General features: G+C 47.3%; 2 protein-coding genes across 9 annotated transcripts in view; one reads left to right on the top strand and one right to left on the bottom strand.

The window, feature by feature from the left end:
* The window catches only part of LOC110518475 (fibronectin type III and SPRY domain-containing protein 2), a 43,573-nt gene extending 40,082 nt beyond the window's left edge, over nt 1-3,491 (top strand). For 6 of the 7 annotated variants that reach the window (XM_036981532.1, XM_036981531.1, XM_036981530.1 and 3 more), the window contains exon 14: nt 2,600-3,029. In XM_036981532.1, the coding sequence (XP_036837427.1) occupies nt 2,600-2,852 (253 nt within the window). In that variant the 3' untranslated portion in view covers nt 2,853-3,029. Of the gene's footprint in view, nt 1-2,599; nt 3,251-3,290 lie in introns of those variants that run through there. The other variant, XR_005052288.1, reaches the window with a different exon arrangement.
* A 239-nt stretch (nt 3,492-3,730) lies between these two features.
* Nucleotides 3,731-18,417, bottom strand: LOC110518175 (KH homology domain-containing protein 4). 2 transcript variants are annotated; one of them, XM_036981526.1, is made up of 15 exons: nt 18,140-18,417; nt 17,066-17,351; nt 16,343-16,462; nt 15,984-16,063; nt 15,850-15,902; nt 15,367-15,578; nt 14,637-14,845; nt 13,838-13,898; nt 12,701-12,758; nt 9,310-9,572; nt 6,936-7,079; nt 4,940-5,034; nt 4,537-4,696; nt 4,422-4,461; nt 3,731-4,012 (listed from the first exon to the last, which is right to left on the bottom strand). In XM_036981526.1, the coding sequence occupies exons 1-15, from the start codon at nt 18,166-18,168 to the stop codon at nt 3,915-3,917; spliced, it is 1,908 nt and encodes a 635-aa protein (XP_036837421.1). In that variant the 5' UTR covers nt 18,169-18,417; the 3' UTR covers nt 3,731-3,914. The 2 variants fall into 2 exon arrangements, with proteins under 2 accessions (XP_036837421.1, XP_036837420.1); XM_036981525.1 differs by having other exon boundaries at nt 4,422-4,696.
* Between the last annotated feature and the right edge of the window lie 221 nt (nt 18,418-18,638).

Genomic DNA, 18,638 nt, shown 5'->3' with positions numbered 1-18,638 from the left:
TGGACAGACTGGGAGTTGGTAAACACTGTTCTAGAGGGCTGACTACTGGCGGTGTTTTAAATTCAGCCGACTACTGGACAGACTGGGAGTTGGTAAACATTGTTCTAGAGGGCTGACTACTGGCGGTGTTTTAAATTCAGCCGACTACTGGACAGACTGGGAGTTGGTAAACACTGTTCTAGAGAGCTGACTCCTGGCGGTGTTTTAAATTCAGCTGACTATTGGACAGACTGGGAGTTGGTAAACACTGTTCTAGAGGGCTGACTCCTGGACAGACTGGGAGTTGGTAAACACTGTTCTAGAGGGCTGACTACTGGACAGACTGGGAGTTGGTAAACACTGTTCTAGAGGGCTGACTCCTGGCGGTGTTTTAAATTCAGCTGACTCCTGGACAGACTGGGAGTTGGTAAAATACTGTTCTAGAGGGCTGACTCCTGGATAGACTGGGAGTTGTTAAACACTGTTCTAGAGGGCTGACTACTGGCGGTGTTTTAAATTCAGCTGACTCCTGGACAGACTGGGAGTTGGTAAAATACTGTTCTAGAGGGCTGACTCCTGGATAGACTGGGAGTTGGTAAACACTGTTCTAGAGGGCTGACTCCTGGATAGACTGGGAGTTGTTAAACACTGTTCTAGAGGGCTGACTCCTGGACAGACTGGGAGTTGTTAAAACACTGTTCTAGAGGGCTGACTACTGGACAGACTGAGAGTTGGTAAAACACTGTTCTAGAGGGCTGACTCCTGGCGGTGTTTTAAATTCAGCTGACTCACCACTACCACTGCATGGCTTCCCAGAGGGAAATGTATGCTTGTCTTCCCACAGGGTCCACCATTACCACACACGGTCTGAAAAGTAGGCCAGCCAAGGAGATTTTTGGTCGTTAAAATATATCTCTCCCCTTCCTGAAGCGCTTGGCTCGCTTCTTCTCACATTTCGCCTCCTAAACCTTTTCTGAGGCAGAAGTGACAAGTCAAGTTGTTTTTTATTCCTGTGAAAAAGCCCATAGAATACCGTTACCTTATAGCTGCTGTTGCCATAGCAACTCTACTATTCCTGGCACTAAACAGGCCTGTGGAACTGTCTCTTTACTAGGAGATCATTCACTGAGACATCTCAACATGAAACACCACCACCTCAAAGTGTGTGTGAGAGAGAGGAGAGAGAGAAGGGAGAGAGGAGAGAGAGAGCACATACTGCCTACGCAGAACCTGACAATACACACTTCTCATATCCCCTGCTAATCCTCTCTTTGGCAGTAAAAGGGTTTTATTTGGCCCAGTGACAGTGTTGGGTTGAGGGTGTACATACTGTCTCCCCATGGTACTGTTAGTTTAAGATATCGTGTTGGGTTGAGGATGTACATACTGTCTCCCCATGGTACTGTTAGTTTAAGATACCGTGTTGGGTTGGGGATGTACATACTGTCTCCCCATGGTACTGTTAGTTTAAGATACCGTGTTGGGTTGAGGATGTACATACTGTCTCCCCATGGTTATGTTAGTGTTGGGTTGAGGATGTACATACTGTCTCCCCATGGTTCTGTTAGTGTTGGGTTGGGGATGTACATACTGTCTCCCCATGGTTCTGTTAGTTTAAGATACCGTGTTGGGTTGAGGATGTACATACTGTCTCCCCATGGTTCTGTTAGTGTTGGGTTGAGGATGTACATACTGTCTCCCCATGGTTCTGTTAGTGTTGGGTTGGGGATGTACATACTGTCTCCCCATGGTTCTGTTAGTGTTGGGTTGGGGATGTACATACTGTCTCCCCATGGTTCTGTTAGTTTAAGATACCGTGTTGGGTTGAGGATGTACATACTGTCTCCCCATGGTTCTGTTAGTGTTGGGTTGAGGATGTACATACTGTCTCCCCATGGTTCTGTTAGTGTTGGGTTGGGGATGTACATACTGTCTCCCCATGGTACTGTTAGTTTAAGATACCGTGTTGGGTTGAGGATGTACATACTGTCTCCCCATGGTACTGTTAGTGTTGGGTTGAGGATGTACATACTGTATCCCCATGGTTCTGTTAGTGTTGAGTTGGAGATGTACATACTGTCTCCCCATGGTACTGTTAGTTTAAGATACCGTGTTGGGTTGAGGATGTACATACTGTCTCCCCATGGTTCTGTTAGTTTAAGATACCGTTATGGGTTGAGGATGTACATACTGTCTCCCCATGGTACTGTTAGTGTTGGGTTGAGGATGTACATACTGTCTCCCCATGGTTCTGTTAGTGTTGGGTTGAGGATGTACATACTGTCTCCCCATGGTTCTGTTAGTTTAAGATACCATGTTGGGTTGAGGATGTACATACTGTCTCCCCATGGTTCTGTTAGTTTAAGATACCGTGTTGGGTTGAGGATGTACACACTGTATCCCCATGGTTCTGTTAGTGTTGGGTTGAGGATGTACATACTGTCTCCCCATGGTACTGTTAGTGTTGGGTTATCCTGGTATATAGAAAGAAGTATGATGTGTAACAAGTCACATAGAACCATCATTTTCTAAATGACATTACTTCCATTCTTCCCCTCCTCCATTCTGTCGCCCCCCCCTCTCCTCCATTCTGCCGCCCCCTTCGGTCTCCCCTCTCCAGACACAAGTACGAGTTCCTCCACAGCGGCTGGAGCCCAGACATCCGGATAACGGTGAACCCTGTGAGGATAGGGCTCAGTCTGAACTATGAGAGAGGGATCCTGTCCTTCTTCAACGTGGAGCTGGAACAACACCTCTACACCTTCTACTGTAGCTTCCAACGCTACGTTCATCCCTGCTTCGCTCTGGACAACCCCGGTGCGCTCACTGTTCACACTGGGGTAGAGGCACCGGGGTACGTCCACTTGGTCTGAGTTTACCGACCATGATGTACAGGTGTCCATGGAAACGTCTTTACCTACCATGATGTACAGGTGTGTCCATGGAAACGTCTTTACCTACCATGATGTACAGGTGTGTCCATGGAAACGTCTTTACCTACCATGATGTACATTAAAAACACAGAGGACAGGTGTGTCCATGGAAACATCTTTACCTACCATGATGTACAGGTGTGTCCATGGAAACATCTTTACCTACCATGATGTACAGGTGTGTCCATGGAAACATCTTTACCTACCATGATGTACAGGTGTGTCCATGGAAACGTCTTTACCTACCATGATGTACAGGTGTGTCCATGGAAACATCTTTACCTACCATGATGTACAGGTGTGTCCATGGAAACATCTTTACCTACCATGATGTACAGGTGTGTCCATGGAAACATCTTTACCTACCATGATGTACAGGTGTGTCCATGGAAACGTCTTTATCTGATTGTTATTCTAACCCTCTGGACAACACTGCATGGTAGAGCACAATTATACTACAAAAACATGTTTATGACCCCTTTGTGTAAGTGGGTTAACAACCATATCTGAATAAAAACCATGTATATCAGTGGTTTAGACCAGGGTTTGATTGACTACCACAACATGAAACAAGATGAATGTTGTTTCCAAATCCATTTATTAATGTATTCCATGGGAACAGATTCACACCATTTTCCATTATACACAATATAACAGTAATAAAATCAGTGAATTTGTGTACTGCAGGCTCGGTCGTAGAGCAGGCTCGGTCGTGGATGGACAACTACATATGCTTTTTCAGAATTGAAATAAAAATGACCTTTCCAAATGAAAACGGTTTAATAATTATAATAACAAAGTAGCTTTATTTTGGGGTAGGGGGCAGGGCCGTAGCAATGTGACGCTCTGTCCAATGTCCAGTAGTCGATGACGGTAATAGCAGAGCAAAGCTAGACTTGGGCTGAACACTGCAACCCAGCATCTAAGTGGAATGAGGACACTGTAGGGTGGGGCTGATGGGATTAGTGAAGGGTAGTGGGCGTATGAGTTAGAGTCTTACTGCTAGGAGTCCTCTCCCTCATCAGAAGAGTCCCCACCGTAGGGTACTAGGCATGAAGGCTTCTCCACTACCTTCGTCTTCTTCACCTCCTGAGGACAATCTGTAGAAAACAAAGACGGACAGCAAGAGAGCAACACAGAGAGAGAGAGAGAGACAGAGAGGGACAGAGAGAGAGAGAGAGGGCAAAACAAGAGAGGAGCCCAGCCCATGTTTGAGTTGGTTGGATTGATCCACAGCCAGTCAGAGCAGAGGGATCACACAGACACAGGTCAGAGCAGGTCCAGGAGACATGTGGAGAGAGAACAAGGGGAAGACAAAAGAACACATACAGGAAGTGACGGTTAGCACGGCTCAGCCAATCACAGAGGAGCTGGAACAGATCGTCTCCATTACTCCACTACTGAGGGGAGAAGACATCTTTGAAAACACCACTCAACTTCATCATGGTCAAAAAGTCTGCCCATTCAGGCATCAAGTACAGTGAAGTGTGTTCCCAGTAAGAAGCGTACCCTGTGATGCAGGGGCGCTAGGTGGTAGACTGGGTGGGACCTCTGGTACTGCCGTCTCCCTGGGTCTCTTGTGTGCCACAGGGCCGAGGGTGTTGGGCGGTAGACTGGGTGGGACCTCTGGTACGGCTGTCTCCCTGGGTCTCTTGTGTGCCACAGGGCCGAGGGTTCTGGGTGGTAGACTGGGTGCGACCTCTGGTACGGCTGTCTCCCTGGGTCTCTTTCGTGCCACAGGGCCAGGGGCCAGAAACACAGGGAGAGGAGGTGGCATCAACATCCTACAGACAGAGACAAAGGAACCAGGTGGAGAAACATCAGAGGCTTCATTTAGGGCTGTGTTCAGTAGGAGCAAAATGTACGAAAACAACCCAAAACTGGTCTGAACGTGTAACAAGAAACAATGGTTCTCTTTTATTCCGTTGCGCCCTTTTGAACACGACCCCGGTGGCTGCAACATTCAGGGGCAAAACAAAACCAGAAACATTGTTAAGAGATTTAGAGCAGGAGATCTATGTCGAAACCTTTCAGCTCCTTGTCCCGACTCTTCCTCTCTCTGAGCTGGAGGTAGAGGAGGAGACTTCTCTCTCACCGGGGCCTCAGGTGAGCGGCTGGCAGGCTGAGAGGGAGGGAGACCGGTAGGACTGTTAGCAGAAGACCACTGAGCACGGTTTGAATTCCTAAAAACAACAAAAAAAAACACTTCCTGCACTTAAAGAGTAACCGCTGAGCTAACACCTCTGGGTCGGGGACGGCCTTTATTGGTTTTGCTTTAGCCAGGTTATTCAGTACACCTCTGGGTTGGGGACGGCCTTTATTGGTTTTGCTTTAGCCAGGTTGTTCAGTACACCTCTGGGTTGGGGACGGCCTTTATTGGTTTTGCTTTAGCCAGGTTATTCAGTACACCTCTGGGTCGGGGACGGCCTTTATTGGTTTTGCTTTAGCCAGGTTATTCAGTACACCTCTGGGTCGGGGACGGCCTTTATTGGTTTTGCTTTAGCCAGGTTATTCAGTACACCTCTGGGTCGGGGACGGCCTTTATTGGTTTTGCTTTAGCCAGGTTATTCAGTACACCTCTGGGTTGGGGACGGCCTTTATTGGTTTTGCTTTAGCCAGGTTATTCAGTACACCTCTGGGTTGGGGACAGCCTTTATTGGTTTTGCTTTAGCCAGGTTATTCAGTACACCTCTGGGTTGGGGACGGCCTTTATTGGTTTTGCTTTAGCCAGGTTATTCAGTACACCTCTGGGTTGGGGACGGCCTTTATTGGTTTTGCTTTAGCCAGGTTATTCAGTACACCTCTGGGTCGGGGACGGCCTTTATTGGGTTTGATTTAGCCAGGTTATTCAGTACACCTCTGGGTTGGGGACGGCCTTTATTGGTTTTGCTTTAGCCAGGTTATTCAGTACACCTCTGGGTCGGGGACGGCCTTTATTGGGTTTGATTTAGCCAGGTTATTCAGTACACCTCTGGGTCGGGGACGGCCTTTATTGGTTTTGATTTAGCCAGGTTATTCAGTACACCTCTGGGTCGGGGACGGCCTTTATTGGTTTTGATTTAGCCAGGTTATTCAGTACACCTCTGGGTTGGGGACGGCCTTTATTGGTTTTGATTTAGCCAGGTTATTCAGTACACCTCTGGGTCGGGGACGGCCTTTATTGGGTTTGATTTAGCCAGGTTATTCAGTACACCTCTGGGTTGGGGACGGCCTTTATTGGTTTTGCTTTAGCCAGGTTATTCAGTACACCTCTGGGTCGGGGACGGCCTTTATTGGTTTTGCTTTAGCCAGGTTATTCAGTACACCTCTGGGTCGGGGACGGCCTTTATTGGTTTTGCTTTAGCCAGGTTATTCAGTACACCTCTGGGTCGGGGACGGCCTTTATTGGTTTTGCTTTAGCCAGGTTATTCAGTACACCTCTGGGTCGGGGACGGCCTTTATTGGTTTTGCTTTAGCCAGGTTATTCAGTACACCTCTGGGTCGGGGACGGCCTTTATTGGTTTTGCTTTAGCCAGGTTATTCAGTACACCTCTGGGTCGGGGACGGCCTTTATTGGTTTTGATTTAGCCAGGTTATTCAGTACACCTCTGGGTCGGGGACGGCCTTTATTGGTTTTGATTTAGCCAGGTTATTCAGTACACCTCTGGGTTGGGGACGGCCTTTATTGGTTTTGATTTAGCCAGGTTATTCAGTACACCTCTGGGTCGGGGACGGCCTTTATTGGGTTTGATTTAGCCAGGTTATTCAGTACACCTCTGGGTTGGGGACGGCCTTTATTGGTTTTGCTTTAGCCAGGTTATTCAGTACACCTCTGGGTCGGGGACGGCCTTTATTGGTTTTGCTTTAGCCAGGTTATTCAGTACACCTCTGGGTCGGGGACGGCCTTTATTGGTTTTGCTTTAGCCAGGTTATTCAGTACACCTCTGGGTCGGGGACGGCCTTTATTGATTGTTATTCAGTTGACAAGCCCTTCTCTTGAAAACCATTCTCTCGCATATTTCAGCAGTTTTATCTCCGTCTCACCTGAGAGGCCCGCTCATCCTCAGTCTTTTCCTGAAAGCGCCGTTTAGGACTTCCTGTCCCTGTCTGAGGGGAGCTGGATGACGACAGGTCTGTCTCCGTCTGGTCAGTCTCCGTCTGGTCAGTTGGGTCACTGCACCCAGGGTCCTGAGACACCAAGGTCAAACCCAAACAACAGTTAGTCTAATCCCTGGGCCATCAATACACCTGGTCAGTCCTGCCCTTAAAATGGTGTAAAACTTCCTCAATACATCTGGTTAGTCCTTAAAATGGTGTTCCTCATCAATACACCTGGTCAGTCCTGCCCTTATAATGATGTCCCTCATGAATACATCTGGTCAGTCCTTATAATGGTGTCTCTCATCAATACATCTGGTCAGCCCTTATAATGGTGTCGCTCATCAATACATCTGGTCAGTCCTTAAAACGGTGTCTCTCATCAATACATCTGGTCAGTCCTTAAAATGGTGTCTCTCATCAATACATCTGGTCAGTCCTTAAAATGGTGTCCCTCATGAATACATCTGGTCAGTCCTTAAAATTGTGTCCCTCATCAATACATCTGGTCAGTCCTTAAAATGGTGTCCCTCATCAATACATCTGGTCAGTCCTTAAAATGGTGTACAACTTCATCAATACTTCTGGTTAGTCCTTAAAATGGTGTACAACTTCATCAATACATCTGGTTAGTCATTATAATGGTGTCTCTCATCAATACATCTGGTTAGTCCTTAAAACGGTGTCCCTCATCAATACATCTGGTCAGTCCTTAAAACGGTGTCCCTCATCAATACATCTGGTCAGTCCTTAAAACGGTGTCCCTCATCAATACATCTGGTCAGTCCTTAAAATGGTGTCCCTCATCAATACATCTGGTCAGTCCTTAAAATGGTGTCCCTCATCAATACATCTGGTCAGTCCTTAAAATGGTGTACAACTTCATCAATACTTCTGGTTAGTCCTTAAAATGGTGTACAACTTCATCAATACATCTGGTTAGTCATTATAATGGTGTCTCTCATCAATACATCTGGTTAGTCCTTAAAACGGTGTCCCTCATCAATACATCTGGTCAGTCCTTAAAACGGTGTCCCGCATCAATACATCTGGTCAGTCCTTAAAATGGTGTCTCTCATCAATACATCTGGTCAGTCCTTAAAACGGTGTCCCGCATCAATACATCTGGTCAGTCCTTAAAATGGTGTACAACATAATCTCCTGGCTGCTATTAACTAATGAAACTGATAGACATTTTCTAAACTGAAGTCCTGACTTCAATTTTCAGTTGAGAACCCTTTTTTTGGGGGGGGGCTTTCTTATGAGTGTCATGAGTGTCCTAAACAACTGATCCCTGTCCTGAATCCTATTTGGACAATCCACCCATGTTCCTGTCAATACATACCTGTACTGGTTTCCTAGCCACCACAAACTACTAGGCCGAGGTACTGGTTTCCTAGCCACCACGACCTACTAGGCCGAGGTACTGGTTTCCTAGCCACCACGACCTAATAGGCCGAGGTACTGGTTTCCTAGCCACTACGTACCTGTAATAGGCAGAGGTACTGGTTTCCTAGCCACTACGTAATAGGCCACGGTACTGGTTTCCTAGCCACTACGTAATAGGTCGAGGTATGGTTTCCTAGCCACTACGTAATAGGTCGAGGTACTGGTTTCCTAGCCACTACGTAATAGGTTGAGGTACTGGTTTCCTAGCCACTACGTACCTGTAATAGGCAGAGGTACTGGTTTCCTAGCCACTACGAACTACTAGGTTGAGGTACTGGTTTCCTAGCCACCACGACCTACTAGGCCGAGGTACTGGTTTCCTAGCCACTACGTAATAGGTTGAGGTACTGGTTTCCTAGCCACCACGACCTACTAGGCCGAGGTACTGGTTTCCTAGCCACCACGACCTACTAGGCCGAGGTACTGGTTTCCTAGCCACTACAACCTAATAGGCCGAGGTACTGGTTTCCTAGCCACCACGACCTACTAGGCCGAGGTACTGGTTTCCTAGCCACCACGACCTACTAGGCCGAGGTACTGGTTTCCTAGCCACTACGTACTTGTAATAGGCAGAGGTACTGGTTTCCTAGCCACTACAACCTACTAGGTCGAGGTACTGGTTTCCTAGCCACTACATACCTGTAATAGGTCGAGGTACTGGTTTCCTAGCCACTACGTAATAGGTCGAGGTACTGGTTTCTTAGCCACTACGTAATAGGTCGAGGTACTGGTTTCCTAGCCACTACGTACCTGTAATAGGTCCAGGTATGGTTTCCTAGCCACTACATACCTGTAATAGGTCGAGGTACTGGTTTCCTAGCCACTACGTACCTGTACTAGGTCGAGGTATGGTTTCCTAGCCACTACGTACCTGTAATAGGTATGGGTGTGTCTTCCTGGGACAGACAGGATACTGAACCATAGCCTGAGAAGATGGAGGGTTTGTCGACAGGTTAGATTGACTGGGCTGACCACTAGCAGCACTAGTCCAATAGCCAGAGGGTCCTGGCGGTGTGGGGTAGCTGGTAGAGGCAGCATAGCCCCCAGACAGCCCGTTACACCCTGGGTAACCACTGCTGTACCAGCCCTGGCTAGAGTAAGAGCTATTAGCTGGGTATCCATGAGCTGGGTATGCTGAAAGGGAAGTATAGGAGATCAGGGTTAATGGATGTGATTGGAAGAGATGGTCATTCACAGACAGGGTTGTTGTCTGTCTGACTGTTCTGTTTGTTGTTGTTGTGCCACTAGAGACAGAAAGAGATTCATTTACCACAGTGGCTAGTTGTGTCCGTGGTTTAAGCAAACACAGGAAGTGATTTACGGGAACGGAAACATTCGGGTCATTCTATAATATTCAAGTCATTTGAGTTGGACATGGAGTTTCCCTGTCCACGTAACCTGGCTGGTCAATTCACCTGGTCAGGTAAACTCCTGGGCCTGGCTGGTCAATTCACCTGGTCAGGTAAACTCCTGGGCCTGGCTAGTTAATTCACCTGATCAGGTAAACTCCCGGGCCTGGCTAGTTATTTCACCTGATCAGGTAAACTCCCGGGCCTGGCTAGTTATTTCACCTGATCAGGTAAACTCCTGGGTCTGGCTAGTTATTTCACCTGATCAGGTAAACTCCCGGGCCTGGCTAGTTATTTCACCTGATCAGGTAAACTCCTGGGTCTGGCTAGTTATTTCACCTGATCAGGTAAACTCCCGGGCCTGGCTAGTTATTTCACCTGATCAGGTAAACTCCTGGGCCTGGCTAGTTATTTCACCTGATCAGGTAAACTCCTGGGCCTGGCTAGTTATTTCACCTGATCAGGTAAACTCCCGGGCCTGGCTAGTTAATTCACCTGATCAGGTAAACTCCCGGGCCTGGCTAGTTATTTCACCTGATCAGGTAAACTCCCGGGCCTGGCTAGTTATTTCACCTGATCAGGTAAACTCCTGGGTCTGGCTAGTTATTTCACCTGATCAGGTAAACTCCTGGGCCTGGCTAGTTATTTCACCTGGTCAGGTAAACTCCTGGGCCTGGCTAGTTAATTCACCTGATCAGGTAAACTCCCGGGCCTGGCTAGTTATTTCACCGGATCAGGTAAACTCCTGGGCCTGGCTAGTTAATTCACCTGATCAGGTAAACTCCCGGGCCTGGCTAGTTATTTCACCTGATCGGGTAAACTCCCGGGCCTGGCTAGTTATTTCACCGGATCGGGTAAACTCCTGGGCCTGGCTAGTTATTTCACCTGATCGGGTAAACTCCTGGGCCTGACTAGTTATTTCACCTGATCGGGTAAACTCCCGGGCCTGGCTAGTTATTTCACCTGATCAGGTAAACTCCTGGGCCTGGCTAGTTATTTCACCTGATCAGTTAAACTCCTGGGTCTGGCTAGTTATTTCACCTGATCAGGTAAACTCCCGGGCCTGGCTAGTTATTTCACCTGATCAGGTAAACTCCTGGGCCTGGCTAGTTAATTCACCTGATCAGGTAAACTCCCGGGCCTGGCTAGTTATTTCACCTGATCAGGTAAACTCCCGGGCCTGGCTAGTTATTTCACCTGATCAGGTAAACTCCTGGGCCTGGCTAGTTATTTCACCTGATCAGGTAAACTCCTGGGTCTGGCTAGTTATTTCACCTGATCAGGTAAACTCCCGGGCCTGGCTAGTTATTTCACCTGATCAGGTAAACTCCTGGGTCTGGCTAGTTATTTCACCTGATCAGGTAAACTCCCGGGCCTGGCTAGTTATTTCACCTGATCAGGTAAACTCCCGGGCCTGGCTAGTTATTTCACCTGATCAGGTAAACTCCTGGGTCTGGCTAGTTATTTCACCTGATCAGGTAAACTCCCGGGCCTGGCTAGTTATTTCACCTGATCAGGTAAACTCCTGGGTCTGGCTAGTTATTTCACCTGATCAGGTAAACTCCCGGGCCTGGCTAGTTATTTCACCTGATCAGGTAAACTCCCGGGCCTGGCTAGTTATTTCACCTGATCAGGTAAACTCCCGGGCCTGGCTAGTTAATTCACCTGATCAGGTAAACTCCCGGGCCTGGCTAGTTATTTCACCTGATCAGGTAAACTCCCGGGCCTGGCTAGTTATTTCACCTGATCAGGTAAACTCCTGGGTCTGGCTAGTTATTTCACCTGATCAGGTAAACTCCTGGGCCTGGCTAGTTATTTCACCTGGTCAGGTAAACTCCTGGGCCTGGCTAGTTAATTCACCTGATCAGGTAAACTCCCGGGCCTGGCTAGTTATTTCACCGGATCAGGTAAACTCCTGGGCCTGGCTAGTTATTTCACCTGATCAGGTAAACTCCTGGGCCTGACTAGTTATTTCACCTGATCAGGTAAACTCCCGGGCCTGGCTAGTTATTTCACCTGATCAGGTAAACTCCTGGGCCTGGCTAGTTATTTCACCTGATCAGGTAAACTCCTGGGCCTGACTAGTTATTTCACCTGATCAGGTAAACTCCCGGGCCTGGCTAGTTATTTCACCTGATCAGGTAAACTCCTGGGCCTGGCTAGTTATTTCACCTGATCAGGTAAACTCCTGGGCCTGGCTAGTTATTTCACCTGATCAGGTAAACTCCTGGGTCTGGCTAGTTATTTCACCTGATCAGGTAAACTCCTGGGTCTGGCTAGTTATTTCACCTGATCAGGTAAACTCCTGGGCCTGGCTAGTTATTTCACCTGATCAGGTAAACTCCTGGGCCTGGCTAGTTATTTCACCTGATCAGGTAAACTCCTGGGTCTGGCTAGTTATTTCACCTGATCAGGTAAACTCCTGGGCCTGGCTAGTTATTTCACCTGATCAGGTAAACTCCTGGGCGTGGCTAGTTATTTCACCTGATCAGGTAAACTCCTGGGTCTGGCTAGTTATTTCACCTGATCAGGTAAACTCCTGGGCCTGGCTAGTTATTTCACCTGATCAGGTAAACTCCTGGGTCTGGCTAGTTATTTCACCTGATCAGGTAAACTCCTGGGCCTGGCTAGTTAATTCACCTGATCAGGTAAACTCCTGGGCCTGGCTAGTTAATTCACCTGATCAGGTAAACTCCCGGGCCCATATTCATAAAATGTCTTGGAGTAAGAATGCTGATCTAGGATCAGGGCCCTCCCCCCCTTGTCCATTCAAATCCCAAACTGATCCTAGATCAGCGCTCAGTACTCAGAGGCTCTTTATGAAAATGGACCCTGGTTCTATGACTGTGGTATTTTAGTTACTGCGTGTTAGTTCTGGTGTGTGAGAGAGAGAGAGAGAGGGGGGAGACTTACGTTGGGTGGAGCCGGTGGCTGTGTAGATGGACACCATGCGGCTGTGTTCAGCTCTCACCTGGACGACAGACACACAGGGAACAGGGTGACAACACTGAACTCTTTACAAAAGGGAAGAGAATAATGTTTAGAGAGTAATAAGCAGAGGAAGAAATCCTGTGAAATAAGTGTCAGACAAGCAAGTATATCAATAACTTTTAATCCCACAACATGCATGGTTTAAATAAACACGCAGAGTGAGTTGTAGAGCATGGTAGAGAATTCCACGGTTCAGTCTGTCCTGATTCAGGATGTGAGTAGGTGCAGAACACCGTAGACCCGTGTCTGTAGGTCAGGTGGTTCACGCTACTGTTTCCTATAGGAGGTGGGTATCAGTGACAACTACACACTTCAATAGTTTCACCTTCTTTAACCTCCATCGTGGGGCGTGTTCATTAGGGCACGCAAACTAAAAAAACGTTTTTTCCAAAAACATCTTTACAACAGAAAACAAAATGAGTCCAGGTTGCCTCGTTTCAGTCAGTTTTCTGTTCGGTGGCTAATGAACACAACCCACTTCAATTTTTTTTTTTTTTTATTTGTTATTTTACCTTTATTTAACTAGACAAGTCAGTTAAGAACAAATTCTTATTTTCAACTGCCTACCGGGGAACAGTGGGTTAACTGCCTGTTCAGGGGCAGAACAACAGATTTGTACCTTGTCAGCTCGGGGGTTTGAACTTGCAACCTTCCGGTTACTAGTCCAACGCTCTAACCACTAGGCTACCCTACCGCCCCATGATCCTGTACATTGGAGTCATTTAGCATACGCTCCCATCTACACTGTCTGCTTCCCTTGCTGTGTATCAAACCAAATGTTATTGGTCACATACACATGGTTAGCAGATGTTATTGGTCACATACACATGGTTAGTAGATGTTATTGGTCACATACACAGGGTTAGTAGATGTTATTGATCACATACACACGGTTAGCAGATGGTATTGATCACATACACACGGTTAGCAGATGTTATTGATCACATACACATGGTTAGCAGATGTTAATGCGAGTGTAGTGAAATGCTTGTGCTTCTAGTTCCGACAGTGCAGTAATAACCAACAAGTCATCTGGGAGGAAACACTGTGCTGACTTACAGTTTCCAACAGGCTCTCTGTGAGTTTCTTGGCAGCTTCCAGCCCCGTGGAGTAGGGATGGCTACAAGAAAAGACAACAGTGTTGAAATGGGAAGAAACCGACAACAACCCACCACCACCACCACAGCAGGGAACAACTACAAGAGGAAAGAAACTACTTCAGACCCTACGAGACGAACATACGGTTCACCAAACATCTAGGAGAGAGCAGCAGGACTGGTAGCGAGCCAACGTGTGGCGAGCAGTCTCTTCTGAATGCATACGAGCGAGTTGTAGACAATTCAACGGTTCAGTCTGTCCTGATTCAGGATGTGAGTAGGTGCAGAACACCGTAGACCGGTGTCTGGAGGTCAGGTGGTTCACTCTACTGTTTCCTATAGGAGGTGGGTATCAGTGACAACTACACACTTCGATAGTTTCACCTTCTTTAACCTCCAAATAGTTCACATGGCTTTTGTACTCATCACAGGTTGGTGTATATTGATGAGTCCACCCCCCTCTTCAATGAAAATTCTAATATCAGGGTCTGCTGAGCCCTTATAGGCCGAACCAGGGTCTGCTGAGCCCTTATAGGCCGAACCAGGGTCTGCTGAGCCCTTATAGGCCGAGCCAGTGTCTGCTGAGCCCTTATAGGCTGAGCCAGGGTCTGCTGAGCCCTTATAGGCTGAGCCAGGGTCTGCTGAGCCCTTATAGGCCGAACCAGGGTCTGCTGAGCCCATATAGGCCGAACCAGGGTCTGCTGAGCCCTTATAGGCTGGAGAAATAAAGGTGTTTGACCCGGAAGTAAAATCACTGTTACCTGATGTAGACGTAGAGTGGTTCGAAGGACTCCCGTCGCGAGGCCTGCTCTATGTACCCCGAGCCTTTCCCCCTGAGGAACACTCTGGCTCCCGTCTCTGTCTGGATGTGTCCCAGGTACATCCCTGCAGGACCCTCCACCTTCTCGTTCACATTGAACGAGGGCAGGGACTGGTCCAGACCCACAAAAATCTTGACGTGCACAAAACTCTTGACGGGGAGAGATGACAGTTACATTTGGATAATCCTGGGTCAGGTCAACACATAGTTCCAACCACCACATTACAAAACATACTTCATCTTATGGACAACAGGAAGCAGTTAGAGTAGGGAGCTGGTCAATGTCTGAACCGCTAACCTTTTAATCCAACTAAATGACTAGCTAGAGAACAGTGTTGTGAGCAGCAGCAGTAACCGTGGTGTGTCTGTAGACCAGGGTGGTTCTCTCTGCTGTGTTACTCTAGGAGGTGGGTATCAGTGAAGGTCACATGGTCTCAACTGGCCTCACCTTCATTACCTCCAGCTATGGGACATGGGCCAGATTGCAAACTGAAAAACACATTTCCCTGCTGCAAAATTGTGAAAACCCAAAGTTCCTGTGTTTTTAGAAATCCCAGTTAGAGGATTCCCAGAGTTGGGAGGGAATAAGGAGGGAGGGAATCGTCCAAGCAGGATTTCTTAAAAACCTTTCAGGGGAAAATTCTGTGAGGACCAGGGACCCCTGTATCTACCCCTTGGTGTGGCGCGGCAGGCCGGTGTCCATGTGGCACAGGAGGGTTGACACTAGGCATCCTGGGTAGGTGTGGATGTGGGGCAGTCATGGGGCGAGGGGGCTGGGGGTAGAGAGGCAGGGGGGGTATGACGGGTCTCAGCTGGGATCCTAACGCTGCAGCTGTCCTCAACACATCCTCAGAGATGATCTCCTTTATCCTCAGCACTGCCTCTGTAAAACAACACAGGAAATAGATAGACAAGAGGTCTATGAGGACTTTATCCTCAGCACTGCCCCTCTGTAAAACAACACAGGGAATAGATAGACAAGGGGGTCTATGGGGGATAATCTAGTGAGAAAAACAACAGCCAGTCAACCACATCAACCCATGGTCATCCTCTGAGATGTGTGGTCTCCACTAGGTTGTGTAATGTACAGGATCTGAGGACAATAAAGTATCTAATGCCACTGTAGACGGGAGGGTGATAGAAAGTCTACTTACTATTGACCTCCTCTTGGCTCTTCCCCTGGACGTGTAAATACAAAGGCCTTTCTCTAAATGAGAAGAGTCGGTTAGAAATCCACGTGGTCCGAGTCAACTACAGATACACACAGTAACACCAACTGCATACATACACTCCCTTTCCATGGGACTTCTCTGCACTGGTCATGTAGTGGCCTCTGGTTGAGACGACTGCACCGCTGAACTGACGGATCTGAAACAGAAAGAGAGAAACTTTTCAGTATTAGTTGGGGCCACAAATACATAAAATGTATGTAGACACGTCTTCTAAATAGAATATATTAGATATATATTATACAGAAAGGGTTGTGATTTAGGCCGGGCGATGGTATCCACCCCCCTGTTCATTCCTATAGGAGGAAAGGTCCAAGGTCCGTCCCAAATGCATTTTAAGAAGGAGCCGCCAAGTGGAACGATGCTGGAGAAGAATCAAGGAGAGATGAAAACTAAACTCAGCCCCTTTTCTTTTTACCTCTTCCTGTGTTTTCCCTTTGGTGAGCAGGTTTCTGCTGTTGATGGGCACATCGTTGATATCCACCTCCGTCACCACAGTCTCGTCTCCACTAGTGGCAGCCGACATACACAGAGGGATCTGTGGGCGACACGTTTCATATGAGTCCACATACAAACACTAAATAACTAAAGTCATTTTAGTCATACAATAGCATGCAGTTAGGTCACTGTTTAACCCTCCCGGGAAGCCACCCAGGGTTCAGGCTTTAGATCCTACTAAAGCACCTATTTGGTTGAATCAGGTTTGTTAGTACTGAGCTGGAACAAAGGCCAGGGACTCACAGTGTGCAGAAGGACTAACTGAGTCAGAGAGACTGCCTAGAGTGTTGTGAGCAGCAGCAGTAACCGTGGTGTGTCTGTAGACCAGGGTGGTTCTCTCTGCTGTGTTAGTCTAGGAGGTGGGTATCAGTGAAGGTCACATGGTCTCAACTGGCCTCACCTTCTATTACCTCCAGCTATGGGACATGGCTACATTATATTATGTGGTTGAAAACAATGACAATCATCACTGTCCCTGTTCTCAGAGACAAGTTGCACCACCGAAGGAAACCATTCTAGTCTGTGGCTTGAGCCTCTTATGACTGGCCAGGTGACCCTTAGGGCTGGATTAAATGCCTGCAACAGTGATTCCTCAGGACCATGAGAGAGTAAGAGAAAGTTACATTAACCCTTTCACTCTCACCTTGCCAGGTAGTGGTGGAGGAACCATCAGTTTCCCCTTGGCCATCAGCATAGCATTGATCTTAGCAGCCATTGCAGCAGCCATCTCCACACCTCCCCCCTGTGCTGCTGGCATCTCCCCCTGCAGTGTCTGGGGCACCATTGGGCCAGCTACAGGGTGCTGGGCTGATTGAGGGGTCGTAGTGGCCGATGTGCAAGTCTGGGCAGAGGAAGCGAAGCCTTGCATGACGTCTACCCTCGTTTTGGGCTGAGCAGGCTGATCCCATCTGCTGCTATTGGTTAGGCACCTGGATCCAATATGATGGAGAGAAATTAGACAATTCAACATAAAGTGGCTTGAAACAAAAACTAAACTGGGACGCGCTCCATATTGAGATTAGATATCTTATCCAACAGTTTGGGGTTGCCTATCATTTCATTTTAAGTGAAGATAATTTTGTAGGGCCGGGTTCGAGGGCTAGTTTGTGTTTGCAAGCTAGTTAGCGTAACACTAGTCGCGAATGCGATGCCTGCCAACACCAGTGTTCGTAGAGTTAGTAGGCCTCGGCATTCTCTTGAAAACTGTTCTGGCCTGTTCCTCTACAAATCATTTATCTTGGAGGGTAGTATCAGCAGGTAACCACAACTTTAGAGAGACCGCTTTCTTGACCCTCCACTAACTAGCGATATGTTAGGTGTCTAGTTAAACGACGTTACACAATTGTACTTAGCCAGAAACCGGTGTTGCTAACTAACGTTAGCTCAATTAGCATACCGTTTTCTAGCAACGTTAGCACGGATCAACTTTACTGCTATGGTTAAAAACATGAATATACGACTGTGGCTTGGTCATCAATTTCGGATAAACCTTTACGAAATATTCTAGTTATTACGATTGTACTTTCATACAGTGGAATAAAAACGTTATCTAGCTAGCTGTAAAACCAGCAACCTCCGCTAACGTTACTGTACTAAGGTAGGTAGCTAACATGTTAGCACGAAGCTAAAATAAAAAAAATACGTGTTCTTGCGTCCGTAACTTATTCAAAATATAAAAGTAAATGGTACTAAATAAAAAAAAAAAAGTGTAACTTACGGTGTCTGTCCAGTCATCCCAGAAGACATAGCTAGTACAGTTCAATATCCAGAGGAATGTGTGTCCTAACTAGCCACTCTACTCAGCCCTGGACACGTCCTCATTCCTCAGGACTCCGGTCCGGTCGTAAAGGCCGCCGACGGTGTCGTACAGGGCAGTCTGGATTTCCGTTCCGCTCGTAATAAAAACACCCCGGGAACTTCACACTGTCGTCAACTGCATAACACCAGAGAAAAGTCAAAGAAAAACTGACAAATCTTTCTTCTTCGTGTGGCTTTTCGGACAGACTTAGACGCTATGTTGCGTTTTGCTGCCTTTCACCGTTTGGAAAGTGCATTGCACATTTGTTCATTTTATTTATTAAAAAATATATAGTTGTCGCATAAGTATTTACCCTGGTTGTTTAAACAAGCCTACATTAATTTAGAATTACAATGTGGCTTAACAAATCACATAATACATTATATGGACATGATTTCTGAATGACAACCCCTTCCTC

Source organism: Oncorhynchus mykiss, chromosome 6 (genome assembly GCF_013265735.2).
Source record: "Oncorhynchus mykiss isolate Arlee chromosome 6, USDA_OmykA_1.1, whole genome shotgun sequence".
Taxonomy (NCBI): Eukaryota; Metazoa; Chordata; class Actinopteri; order Salmoniformes; family Salmonidae; genus Oncorhynchus; species Oncorhynchus mykiss.
The sequence above is the reverse complement of the archived record's forward strand: the minus strand, read 5'-3'. Positions and strand labels throughout refer to the sequence as shown.

What these genes read in the sequence shown, in the direction of transcription:
- LOC110518175 (XM_036981525.1), bottom strand. Translation starts at nt 18,168, where the DNA reads ATGTCTTCTGGGATGACTGGACAGACACC. An exon ending in CACACCCATACCTATTACAG is followed by an intron (nt 7,080 to 9,309) that starts GTACGTAGTGGC and finishes TTGGTGTCTCAG; the next exon opens with GACCCTGGGTGCAGTGACCC. An exon ending in TCGGGACAAGGAGCTGAAAG is followed by an intron (nt 4,697 to 4,939) that starts GTTTCGACATAG and finishes CTCTGTCTGTAG; the next exon opens with GATGTTGATGCCACCTCCTC.